At 43.3% G+C, this 14,112-nt stretch overlaps 1 protein-coding gene across 2 annotated transcripts in view; it reads left to right on the top strand.

The window, feature by feature from the left end:
* The window catches only part of CHCHD6 (coiled-coil-helix-coiled-coil-helix domain containing 6), a 220,847-nt gene that overhangs the window by 80,613 nt on the left and 126,122 nt on the right, over positions 1-14,112 (top strand). For both annotated transcript variants that reach the window (XM_018553928.1, XM_018553927.1), the window contains one exon: positions 525-608. In XM_018553928.1, the coding sequence (XP_018409430.1) occupies positions 525-608 (84 nt within the window). The remainder of the gene's footprint in view (positions 1-524; positions 609-14,112) is intronic.

The raw sequence follows: 14,112 nt of genomic DNA, 5'->3' as shown, positions 1-14,112 counted from the left end.
ATATATATATATATATATGTGTATATTTTGTCTTGTATCTACTCAGCGGCTCCAAACGCAGACCTCCTCATTCTTCCCCAGTCGAAAAACTGTCCCTGATACAGCAAGTGAAGGACTGCAACATGTTACAGGCTAAAACCACTTCTCTTTTTAATACTTTAATAAAAAAAATCTTGATGGTGACAACAAAAATTCAATGACCAACACTCAAAAAACCTGTCATCTTGTGCTGCTGACAGCATAGTGGCTTTACTGATCAAATATCAAAGCAAATGCATGAAAAATGTCCTTTTACCTTATAACTTAAAACAGAATTGCAGTAAAAAAAGGAGAAAAAAATCAATTTCTCGGCTGTATTAAAGATATAAAGAAAATACAGGAGATGGACTTTAAGAGGTGTAATGTTTCCTTATGGGAAAATAATATATACAAACCTGAGTAACAAATGATAATGTTGATGATAAATGTTCCATTATATGGTAAATGCTACATACTGTACTGATCTGTATGTCTTTCTTACATAGGCCAAAGAATTAAACAGGAAAGAGGAGGAGCTTAAAAAACTGGACAGTTTCCACAAGGAGCAGCTGGCCAGCATAGAAAATAAGGTAAGTGATTATTCATTCAGAATAATTATGAGTAATTTTGATTGAAAGCCGTTGATAAACCTGTTAATCATGTGGATTGAAAAGGCCTTCATTTATCTATTCAAAGAGAGTCTGAAAAAGACAATCAGAGCAAAGCACTAGTTACCAGTATTACATGTCGTCTCCCTACAGCTGATCTTTTCCCTATTACTTAATTATTATGCCTTCTGCACTGTGTATCTGTGTGCAAGTAGCCATCTTGGTACAGGAAGGGCTTTGTTTCTTCTCCCCTGACGACTAGGAGAGCTGATGGAAGAATACTCAAGCAGCAGGAGAGGTGAAAGAAGCAGTATAGATGAAGCAAAATCAGGTAGATCCTTGCACTGCAGGTCTTCAGGAACAGTTTCCTCTCCAGCAAGGAGAACAAAGAGCAGCACAATAGTGACATCGCCCCAAAAATTTACCTTTTTGTCTTGAATTCCTCCTCAACAATAGTAGTGTACATTCTCAGTCATGAGCCTCTTAGTTGTATATCTGCAGTGTGAGATCCTCTAAAGCACTGCTATTTATGAATGCCAGTCTCTCCCAGGGTTTGGAGTGAAATTTGGTAATGTGTCTAAGCGTGCTGCTTGCTGGAGGTGAATCTGCGCTGCATGCATGCATCTCCCTGCCTATGCTTCCTTGATTCTGTGGATCTTTTTTTGGGCACAGCTTCTACAGATCAGGTTCGCTTTAACAGTAAGCACACTATATGTAAAACCGAACAAATTATTTATGTAATGACCCAATGGAATACACAGCTTCCAAATACATATTATAATGTATAGGGATGCACTGATACCAGTTTTTCAGCATTGAATCTGAGAACCGATATTTTTTTCTGGTACTCGCCAATACTGATACCGGAATTCCCAATAAGGAAGTCGGACGGCATGTAATGACTCGCCGCCTGGCTTCCTGAGTAGCCGAGCAGCGTGTAATGATTAACCGACCGGCTTCCCGATTAGCTGGGAAACTGTCTCCATGCTCCCTCATGTGATGAAGGTGATGAAGCATGGAGACGGCTTTCTGGCCAATTAAGAAGCCGGGGGGGTGAGTCATGACTTGCCCCCTGGCTCCTGATTGGCCGAAAACAGCCAACTCCATGCTCCCTTGTCACTTGGTGACGAGGGAGCATGGAGCCGACTTCCCGGTCAATCAGGAAACCGGGCGGCGTGTAATGACTCGCCACCCAGCTTCCTGATACCGGAAGTTACGGTATCGGGCTAGGCATCAGGAGCATTTACTCACCCAAATACTCGGTATCGGCATCGGTGCATCCCTAATAGCGTGATGTAATAGAAACTTAACTGTTAAGCTCAATGAAAAACCCTCCATCCTTCTGATTTCAGCTGTGTGGGGAATTTCAGGTAGTTATACTACCAGTATTAGAAGAAAAAAAACATATGATGCCTGTAGAAATGTTTAAATGCATTTAGAGCAATGTACAGATATTACAAAGGTTTAACAATATCTTTCGAGTGCTGGTAATCCTCTACTTTCTCAAGGATTTAGGGCAGGTCTTTAAATTTGAGCTTTAACTATTCAAAGTGTCAGCCTTCGGTCTGCGCAGGTGGCACTTAAATAAAACAAGACCACATACATTCTTGAAACATTAAGCAAACCCCTAATGTGTATACTACTTATGTTTAAAAAAAAATATGTACTACTTAACACCTACTGGCAATGAAACGTACAGGTAACAACTATTATTACATAAATTATATTTCAAGACATTTTTCACAGACAGACCTCAGTGTCCTTAAAAACCCAACCGTGTTCCATACCTTTGTGTCCCTGAAAGCCTTTTCGGTAAAATGCTTTTAGGTAAAATACATCACAAAGTGCTGCCACTGTAACATGTTTTAGCCCATGTGGGGGGCTGATGGGTGGGGTGATTCTCTGACAGGAACCGGATCTGAACCCAGGACCTCTGCTGTGTCTGGCGGGGGCTCTACCTGCTGAGCCACCTTAGAACCTTGGATAGCTCCATGCCAGATCTTCTGTATAATCCTCAGTTAAACCTAGTTTCTGCTAAACTCTGAACTCCTTGCTCCTCCCTTGAACTTCCTATTTAAGCCACGCCTCTGCACTTCCTGTTTGCCAGATTATTGTGCTCCTGACAATATCTTGCTTCATGCTCCTTCTGTGATACGATCTGCTCATACTGCTACCCCTGTACTGACCTTTGGCTGCTGATTCACTCTTTATCTTCCGCTTCATACCTGATACCTATTTGGCTATTGACCTCGGCTTGATCTCTGACTACGCTTCTGCCTGCTCCTATACTACTACCATCTGCTTTTGTACCAAACCCGGCCTGTTTGACTACGACTTTGCCTGCGGTTTCAGCTACTGGACTCCGAGCCTGATCCAGATTATGACGGTCTCACTCATAGTCTAATGATCAAGCTGGATGGCAGGGCATCATCTTGCTGGCTCTATAGTGTGGTAGGGTGGTGTGAATCACAAAAGAGTATTCCATCAAACAAAACAGTCCACATATGTGTGTTTTAGCTCCTGGGTGTTTAGCTCCTGGGTCACCGGGGCAGTAAACAAATGGTAATCTCCATGACAGGTACGTGGACAGTGTTCCGTTTCAAATGTCGCTGTATGCAAAAGACAAACTTCCTCAGACCCAGTCTCCTTAGGCCCCTTCCCGGCAGCCTGAACATGAAGCATTTTCGGCTATAAAAACAAGGATTACTCTGCTTGAGCTCAAGTCAGAACAGAATTTAAATATGGGTGTCACTGTGCACAGAAAGAGAAGGGTGGGAAGCTAGAGGACATGGAGGCTGAATATTGCGACCCACGCAGTTCAAACCCATCTCCAATTTATTAAGTGTTTTTATTCATTTGGTTTGTTGGGGAGATTCGACCTTACTTCTTGCCCTAGTAATACAACAGGAAGAGAAGGGATATCTCTTCAACAGGAAAACAGAAAGAAACAAACTACCAACACAATTTCCCAACTCTTGCCCTTTTTATGAAAAGAGGTTTTATGCTTTTCTGCGTTAATGCAACAGGAAGCGCAGGGAGACCAAAAGAAAAGCCAGAGAGGGGTTTTAAAACGTCTCCACTCAATCCAAAACCTTCAATTATTTTGAGTACTGCTTCAACGTTAGGAATTAGGTTCATTGTGTATTGGTTAGTCACTTCATTTTGTTTTTTTGGGTCTCTTTACACCATTTTGCATGGGTGAAGTTTCTTAGTTCTAAACCCTTAAGTACTCTGAAGTCCTTGCATGCATCGTCAATGTACCCAGATACCCCCTATGATGTCCCCCAGATATAGTTATGGGCATCATACAATCCAAAAGAGGACCAATCTTGTACCAAGCAATGTGCGAGTCTTCAGGGTAGCTGAGTATTAAAGACAGAGCTGCTTTTTTTTTTTATTGACCTATGCATTTTTAAATAGCACTGGAACTGGTCTGTACATTGGTGTATCAGCATAATATAGCGTGATTTAGGTTATTAAACTACGCTCAGATTATCCCTCCATGCAGAGCATTGGAGCTACCCTTTGAATAATATATGACATCCTTGAATCTGCGCACGCTTAAACCATCCTATTATTTTCCTCCAGTGTTTACCGTGTTTGCCTCACTCTCTACAAATTTTAACAGCATCTGTGACGCGTAGCTGTTGCTACATGTCTTCGAGAGTCAATTAAGATAGCTGATTAATGGAAAAGTGTTGTGTAAACGGTGAAATAGATTGTGGAATTGTGACATTTAAAAAAAAACAATGGAGCGGCTTGTGAATCTATGACAGTTGAAGAGCAATTTCAGTCAACAAGCAAACACCAGTCAATGAGCTACTAATATCATACAGCAAACGCTAAAATTGTATCAAAAGCAAAGGTTTGCTTTATTCCAGTGCGGCTAGAATGCAGACAGCACTTCACAGGGGCACTGGGATTATACTTCCTAGAGTCTTTACTGTCGGCTTCTTGTATCACTGGCCACATCCAAACTTCCAAGGCAGGTCTAGATATAATTGATGAGTGAATTTAGAATTGAAGCACCACACCGTTGAAAGTCCGAAAACAAGTTTATTCCAATGATAAAGTGTTGCAAAGCCATCATGTTTCAGGAGTTGTAACTCTGCCCCCTTCATGAAACCATGAAAGTGTGTATATGGACTCAATAATTGATATATAGTTGGATGTTATTGGCGTGCTTTGAGTTTGCACAGCATCCATCAGCAGCTAATTGATGCAACACCAAGGTCCCCAGTTCGAATCCAGGTTTGGCGAGTGCTTGGGTAGGCTTCCTCCGGGTACTGCAGTTTCCTTTCATACTTCAAAGTCATGCTGTTAGGCTAATTGGCTCCCATCTAAATTGGTCCTTGTATGTGTATGTATGCATGTGAGATAGGGACCTTAGATTGTAAGCTCCTTGAGGGCAGGGACTGATCTGAATGAATCAGGGATGGACACATTAAAGGAGAATGGCTTAAGGCTTTTCCCCATAGTTCTCCTTAGGGAAACGAGAGGATACAAAGTAGCGCCCTCCCGTCACCCTAAGCTCGGTATACCGCGAGCACTCACCTCATAGTTCTCCTTTAAAGCGGGGAGTCAAACTCAATTTAATCGAGGGCCGTATCAACATTATGGTAAGACTATATAAATGTATCTAATCTTCATCATAATTGCCTCTGCATTCGATTATCACTGGTTTTAGTAATAACTTAATACCTAGATCTGAAATTAGAAGTCTAGGAAATGGCCTGGTGGGCCGGATTCGGCTCCTGGGCCTTGAGTTTGACACATGTGCATTAAAGTGACACTAAACTCAGTTAAACTTCCACTTTAGTCACTTTAGTCAGACACAGAGCTCCTTTTAGGGATTAAAGCGACACTAAACTTGTGAGTAAAATCCTGAAAATACATCAAAATACCTTAACTATTAACAACAATGTATCTTATTTGTGTATCACTCGGCTGTAGATCCTCCAATCATCTCTGAATTGGTGCTGACACTGTCCTTCCTTCTGGAGGGGGGCTGCTTTTGTTCCCCATGCCCCCTGTGTGTGTTGTTAAGTAGTCACCGCTCCAAGTTCGCTCCTGTCATGGACTACAATCTCAATACAAATGAGTAATCTAAACATGAGATTGTAGTCCATCACGGGAGCGAGCTTGGAGCGGTGACTAATTTACAACACACACAGGGACCATGAGGAACAAAAGTAGCCCCCCTCCAGAAGGAAGGACAGCGTCGGCACCAATTCAGAGATGATTGGAGGATCTACAGCCGAGTGATACACAAATAAGATACATATACAATATACAACTATACTTAAGGTACTTTAATGCATTTCTAGCACTTGAAGAATTTTAAAGTTTAGTGTCACTTTAGTATGGAATTCAAGAACCAGTCAGTCCAGTCCAGAAGACAGCAGAATTTTTTTAGGAGCCAGCTGCATCGACAATAACTAGAGAGAAGCCCAAAAGTTGGCCACCAGCTGTATTTTCTTAGAGTATTGGCAACCTGGCTCGTGGGATTTGTCCAGCCCTAGAATGAAGATTGTATAAAGTGTGTCATAAATTGACGGCGATATATGGACACATGCAATAAAGAAATGTTTTTGTCACCCTTTTTGAAGGACCCGGCCATTGATGGCATACACCAAGTCCCGCAGTGCTTTCTTTAAAAGTCCTTTCTTTTGATTATCCTAATTGTGGACTTCTTCCTCTCCATCACATTTTAATTTTTATCCCCAAGTCTCTTCTCTACAGGAGAAGCAAATATCCCCATGGGCTCTGAGGCTCTGGTTGAGCCCTCCCTTACTCACATTCGGTCAGGCCTTGAGTTCTCCCCTGTGTTACCTCTGGTAGTGTGGGGTAATGGGGGAGCTGTCAGTGGCCAGCCATGCTCTATATGTATGCTGCCAAGTTGTGGATGGACCATGTCCTTTGCGGGCTCTGAGTGAATGGGATGCTCACAGTTGCAACAGATCTATACTCCTTTTCTTTGGGGGGCCATGTTAAGATAGGGTTCTCTATAGCAAGGGCCTCCACGAATGGACAGCAATGCAGTGAAATTATCATAAAATAGCATACACAGACCTGTGGACGCAGATTTGTCAAGGCCAAACCACCTAATAGATGCAGACTGTTCCTGCCTATAAACAATATGTCTTATGGGGAAGAGGTGCATACTTTTGTGAGATGCATTTGTTTTGCAGTCATCAGTGGCCAGCTCAGAGGCTCTGGTTGAGCTCTCCCTTACTCACATTCGGTCCGGCCTTGAGTTCGCCCCGTGTTGCCTCTGGTAGTGTGGGGTAAATGGGGGAGCCGTCGGTGGCCAGCCATACTCTTTATGTATGCTACCGAGTTGTGACCATGTCCAGTGGCTTCCTTGGGCTCTTGCTAAATGGGACGCTCTCAATTGGAATATATCCTTTTCTCTATAGCAAGGGCCTCCTCGAATGGACAGCAATGCAGTGGAGTTCTTTTGTCATAATACAGCATACACAGTCCTGTGGTCGCAGAGTGCTTTCTTAACATGGAAGGAGCAGCGCCAGACCTGTATCATATCATGTAAAGAGCGAAAGCATCGTTAGCACCTAAGTTTTCCTTTAGCTCTGAGCAAAATAATTTTATTGATAATTTTATTATATAAGTTTTTCGTGCCTCCTGCTCACGAAGAGCGCAGGCACTGTAAAAGTTTAGCATCGTTCAGGTCGGCCTGGCACTGATCTGTCTCTTGAAATCTGTAAACTTAGCAGCATTTTCCAGCAGCATGGCGGCCGATTGAAAACGCCGGATGCCGCACTTAACACATGCAGTATGAGTTACTGCCCTTTTATGCATCAGGGGCCATGACGTGTTAGAAGCACACTTGCTTTTTTTATTAAATTTCGAGAAGCCCTGTTGTAGGCTGATGGGTGTGCGGCTAAGTGGGTTACTTTGTTCCAAGAAGAGGAGTAGTGAAGTGTCTTTATGAGGTCTGTAAAGTGTGGAAAATGTCCATTAGGCGGCAGCGGGCAATGAAAAATACAGACAGTACTACTCATAATGCCTCAATAAAGCTTAATTCTGTCAGAAAAATAGAAGAAAAATCCAACATTTTTTTTTCCCCCCTTCTCTTTTTTGTGAATTTTTTTTTTTCTATCCCCTTTAAATGAAAGCTCCGAGCACGTGGTACACTCATTCTTTTTTTATTAGCTGCTGCTTTTATATAATTTCACTTTCATTTGTGGAATGTACACAGACCTTGACATTTCCTGTTTCTATAGTCACAGCTATAAAGCTTCTCTCTAATCCTTTATTGTGTTGTGCCACCTACCAACTCCCCCTCCCACGACCCTCCATATCTTTTCAGCCATTGGCTTGGTGGCAATCGGAATTGTGTACAAGTACTTTGTTGTTTTTATGGGAGGAAGAAAAAAAACAAATTACAAAAAAGGAAACCTTTTAAAATAATTACATTAAAAGGCCACCTTCCCCTACAGCTGATATTTTTGGATTTGCTGGTGAGCCAACTCATGTGCCTGCTTCTTCTATCCTTTATGAAATTAATTGGCAAGATGTACAAACATGTATAATCCATGTTCCATAGGCATTAAAAAAAACCCGGTTGATGCAGCTGTTGTCACCCATTGGTTTTCTGTCACGAAAGAAAAGCTGAACTTCAGGCAAACGGCTAGATGCGTGGTTCTCAACTGGTGGGTCGTGACCCAAAAGCGGGTCGCTACCCTGTGTCCCTGGGAGCTGCCCGATACTGCTGTGCACACCACACGGATCTGTACAGACTCTAAGCAGTGTGAATGAGGCTTTAAAACTGTGTTAAAAAAACAGAATACACACCACACTTGCAGAACCCTTTATGATATGCATGCTCATGCCAGTTTCAAAACCCTTCTTCTGGGGGGAGGGGGGGGGCTGAGTGAGTGGCTGTCTTGCCTCCTGCTTTGATAACTGCCCTCAAAACACAATTACTTTTTAGACAGTTGACGCTGGCCGCAATACTTAAGGTGCCCATACACTTTTGTCTTGCGAGGGTTGTAAAGTACTTAAAAAAACGTACGATCTGCCCATCTTGGACAGGCAGATCGTACCTGCGATAATCGCAAGCCCGCCCCGCTGAGGGGCGGGCTTCCGATGACTGCAATGCTGAGCGTGCAGTGTGCGCGTGCGCACACCGGCCCGTCCGGCAGTGATCTCTCGATCATGTTAAAAACCAGCCGAAAATCGTACGATTCTCGGCTGGTTTTCCAACATGCTCGATATACAAAAGACGTGCGACCGTACATTAGAAACGGTCGCATGCCTTCCATACACTGCACGATTCTCGTACGATTGCGGGATTTCCTGCGATTCTCGTACGAGAATCGTGCAGTGTATGGGCACCTTAAGTCCTGCTTATCATCACTCGCATACAGCTGGCTTGGCTCTACCTGTTTTTCTCCCATGTGGATCCTGGAAGTAGGAAACGTCCCTCCCTGTTTTTTTTAATTCTCGAGTGCTTCAGTTAGAATAGTTAAAGCTGAACCCTGGGCCGGAAAAAAAACTGTTGCAGTGGAGGCCCCCTGCACTGCAAGGGTTAAATGTCTGATAATAGAAAGTTATACCCAGAAACCAGGCCCAATTTGGATTAACCCCTATGGTGGGTGAAAATTACAGTTATGTGGCATTCAACAACCCTCTACTAGTACAAAGGGTGAAATGATCTAAAGAAGATCAGATCAAGAACAGTATAATGAGGGTCGGAATGCCTACTGTGGTACAAAAATATAATTTTATTCAATATGGTTAAAAATATGGGTCATGGTTCTTTGTTTTCGGTATAATTCCAGGCAGTTTATAGCAGGTCCCAGTTTGATCGTTAAGCAGCGCTGTTAGTTTTCATTCAACTTGAGTCTGTTACCTGACATGCAGGTGCAATCACAGCTGAGCGTCCACTACCATGATGCGTTTCGCCCCGCCTACTTTCCCAGGGCGCTGTCTGCTCAATTATCCAGAGCTACACCGGTTTAAATATTTATGCTGATCAGCTTGTCCGTGTATCTTTGTCTTGCAGCGAGTATGTGTTGGTTGGATAAACCATTTTTAATTGGGTTTCTGTTGGTGAAGTAAAAGGGAGGTTTACCCAGAGTACAAGACCCAAAATTAATTAACCCCTTAAGTTGGGTGAATTAATTATTCAGTAACTCTCAAGAGAACAACCCCCAGCTGCTTAAACAAGACCGAAACAGAAGTGTGAGATGATCGGGTTAGGATCAACTCAAAGTACAGCTATTAAAAAGGGTCAAGGAGTCAAAATATAGTACAAAATTGTATAAATGTATGGTTTTAAAACCTCATTGGATATGCTGGATGCACCACTTAAACCACCACCCGTAACTAATCTAAAAATGGTTATTGCAACAACCAGCTCACTCACATCACACAAACATGCACACTTAGGACAAGCTGATCAGCGTTATGGATAATACCGGGTTAAACTCAAAGTCATTGAGAATGCAGCACTTAAACAGTAATTATAAACTGAATGTGACTCAGCAGAATGGCTCTTTAACATTGGGTCCTCTTCAATTGTATTTAAATCTTTCCAGAGGTGTTAAAGGGATTGTGATCACTGAGACTGGTTATGTAACTAGTGATCTGTTACATTTGGAGCCTTTGCTCACAATTCGAGCGGACGGAACATGAGACAGGTAGCTTGGTCGGAAATAAAGTCTTGAATACTCAAGCAACGACTCGGTAGATCCTGAAGAATGATTTCACCCGGAGTAGTTATCACACATAGAAAAGAAAGTTGGACCAGACAGTGTGTAAAGTCACGAATATATGGCACTCACGGGTGCTGGGTTGCTTTACCGGGTAGGTCGTCAATGACTTTGAGTTTAACCCGGTATTATCCATAACGCTGATCAGCTTGTCCTAAGTGTGCATGTTTGTGTGATGTGAGTGAGCTGGTTGTTGCAATAACCATTTTTAGATTAGTTACGGGTGGTGGTTTAAGTGGTGCATCCAGCATATCCAATGAGGTTTTAAAACCATACATTTATACAATTTTGTACTATATTTTGACTCCTTGACCCTTTTTAATAGCTGTACTTTGAGTTGATCCTAACCCGATCATCTCACACTTCTGTTTCCGGGTTTCTGTTGGTGGCCTGTTGGTCTGTTTTTGATGACCCATATTTTTAACCATATTGAATAAAATTATATTTTTGTACCACAGTAGGCATTCCGACCCTCATTATACTGTTCTTGATGTCTGTCAACTCTAGGCGGAGATGAAGAAGCTGTTTTACTTACCCTAACCCCACTATGGCAGGTTTGGGTGCGCTCCTCATACCCTTAAAATAAAGTCACTATGTTTGGCCTGAGGAAGGGATCCTATGCGGCCCCAAAACGTTGGCTGTCTATGACAAATGGTGACGTTGTTTCAATAAAACCAAACAGGATTAATTATACATTGCATGTGTGCTGGTGACTATCTGATCTTTATTGGAGTTCCACACAGCGCCATCCGTGTCATCGATATGAGCACCACCATCTTTCAAGGTCATGTTGTATGGAGTGCAGGTAACTAATGATACTCTCGCCTTTTATTCCTGGTGCTGTAGGCTGTGGCTGGTCCCTCTGTGTCGTCACATGCAGGCTTTTAGTCCTAAATTGTATTTGGAGGCAGCAGGGGTGTGACCATGACCAGGGGCGCCATAGAGCTTTGGGGGACTGGAGCAAAGAAATAGGGGAGTATTACTTCTTATTACTCTACCCCTAGACTTAACAAACATTTAGCCCTTGCAGTGGGTGGGGGAGGCAGTTAGAATTCAGCTTCCAGGACAGCACAGGAGAGCGGAGCCGCCCACCTACAAACAGAGGAAACGCATCATTCACAATTAAAATAAAAGGGGCCATCTCCCAAACACCTAAGTTGTTGTGTTTCCTCCAGACCTAAAAGGAACATCAAAACCATTTGTTATTTCTCCATAGTCCTTAGAATTAGTTGCAGGGGCCTCCCATGTATGCTCCCCCATGATTTCAAGGAAGTGGAGCTGGAGGGGGTTGTCCAAGCTAGGATTCATTTTCTTTTTATTATCCTACTTGTGGGACCCTTCCACCACATCACCTTTTAATTTTTCCCCCAGGAGAAGATCCAACTATCCCCGTGGGTGTAGAGGCTCTAGTTGGGCCTTCCATTACTCATCTTTGGCCATGCCTTGAGTTCTCCCCTGTGTTGCCTTTGGTAGTGTGGGGTAAGGGAGGAGCTATCAGTGGTCAACCATGCTCCCTATGTATGTTTCTGAGTTGTGGATGGACCATATCCAGTGGCGTCCTCGGGTTTTTGGTGAATGGGATGCTCACAGTTGCAACAGGCCCATTCTTCTTTTCTTTGGGGGGCCATTTTGAGATGCGGCTCTATAGTGAGGGCCTCCTCTAACGGAGAGCAATGCAGTGAAATTCTTTGTCATAAAACAGCATACACTCCGTGCAGTAATTTAATTAAACAAATACATTTTTGCTGTTTAAGTTTAATTTTATCTAATTGGATACCTTCCATAATGTGATTAGTGCCAACGTATCAGTCATGTGAACTCTGCAAGAAGAGCGAGGAGCTTAGAGGTACTTAATGCAGAGCCAGACAGTCTTGATACTATATCTGGTCACAGTGGCCAGGCATCCAGGAGAGGGGTGCTCCTGATTTAAAAGGGGGCTTCTGATATGAAGAGGAGCTTCTGATGGGAAAGGAGATGGACTCTGATGTAAAAAAAGGGGGATTCTGAAGTGAAGGGGGGCTACTGATGTTAAGGGGGACTCTGATGTGAAACAGGAGTTTTGATTTGAAGGGATGACCTTGATGCAAAGGATGGAACTCCACTTTCTTATGTGTTTTTGTGTGGGGTCCCCCTCTTACATCTTAGACTGGGGTGCCCTTAAGATTTTGCATGCTTTTAAGGGTGCAGTGACAAAAAAAAAAGGGGGAGAAACACCATTATAGAAAGAGGAACTGCAGATAACAGGCTTTAGAAAGCGGGCACACCCAACCCACGTGAGGAGCTCATTGGGGTTTGGCTGTAGTAGACATAGAATTCAGGTTTAAGTGTTTGTTTTTCTGATCTTAGAAGGGTTACGGTATTACTTGACAATATAGGCAGGTCACTGGTTTCACTTGTTGACTGGAATTGCCCTTTAAATTCTCTTTTGGATCATTGCCTAGATTTTAGCCCTGGGCAAACAGGATTTAGCATACACAATGGCAGAAAATTATCGGGAAGTGTGCAGAAATAGGCATGCTGGTTCAGCAGCTTAATCCTCCTGTATGAAAATGATGTACCTCTCCTCCCAGTAGAAAGGACTTTAGCTCAGCCACTCTCTTGCCCAGAAGGCAATCAGCCCATACCTGCATGATGGAAACCCCCCTAGAGTCTATGTAGAGCTTAACACTGTGATCATTCATACAGGAAGAGCACAGGGATTACCTTACCAGCATGCTGCTGCTCCTCAATTGTCTAGTCTGTAGACTGGGGTGGAAGGTGATTATACCACTAGTGCCAGCACACACCTGCAAAAGTTGTCAATACCCTGCTGTCCTGGGCCATAGTGATAGGCAGAACTTTAAGACTTTAGGCTATGTAGGAGCTTGCTCCCCCCTCCCTACAACAGTAACGACGCTTCCTTTTGCTCACTGACGACGCTAAGCCACTGCCTTGCAATTAGCAGCAGCATTGTTAGCCTGCCATGCAAGCTCCTTCCGTTTATCTTTGGGATGTCTATAGTGTGGACCGAATAGACAGCCCAATGGCCAAATGCAAGAATTAGCAGCAGCATCGTTAGCTTGCCATGCAAGCTCCTTCCATTCATCATTGGGATGTCTGTCTGATGGCCAAGACAGGCAGCCCAATGGTCAAAGGCAAGAATTAGCAGCAGCATCTTTAGCTTGCCCTGCAAGCTCCTTTTGTTTATCATTGGGACGTCTATCTGGTGGACTGGATGGGCAGCCCAATGGCCAAATGCAAGAATGCACACAGCAGGCTAACGGTGCAGTGGACCAATTGCAAGGCAGTGGTTCAGCATTGTTAGCCTGCAGCAGGGAGGGCTGTTACTGGCAGCAACTTCTTAAACTTTGCAACAGATTACAAAAAAAATAATTTGATTATGAAAACTGCATACAGTGAGGCATTGTGTTCAAACATACTGAGAAATAGATATTGGATTTACATAGTTTTAAAGTGTTGCCCTGCTGGCTCTCCAGTGTGGAAGGGGTATGGGAATCACAAACATCATTGAAAAGAATCACAAATATTCTGGTAGAAAATAACAATTCACGTGTGTACTATAAAAGGTTAGTTAGTTAGTACAGCTGGTGGACGCTTTCCCCTCATCATCACGGGAGCAAGTGATGCTTCCAGACGAAGGCCACACATGCGCAATGGGGCGCTCTCTCTACTTGTAGCATCAATGGTGAGCTCAGCCACTAATACTGGAGGGAACAAAAGCGTGAGCTACGCAGGCGCAGACTTTGAAT

Source organism: Nanorana parkeri, unplaced genomic scaffold (assembly GCF_000935625.1).
Source record: "Nanorana parkeri isolate BGI_ZX_2015 unplaced genomic scaffold, ASM93562v1 scaffold135, whole genome shotgun sequence".
NCBI lineage: Eukaryota > Metazoa > Chordata > Amphibia > Anura > Dicroglossidae > Nanorana > Nanorana parkeri.
Note: the sequence above shows the minus strand (reverse complement) of the source record. Positions and strands in the feature narration are given on the sequence as shown.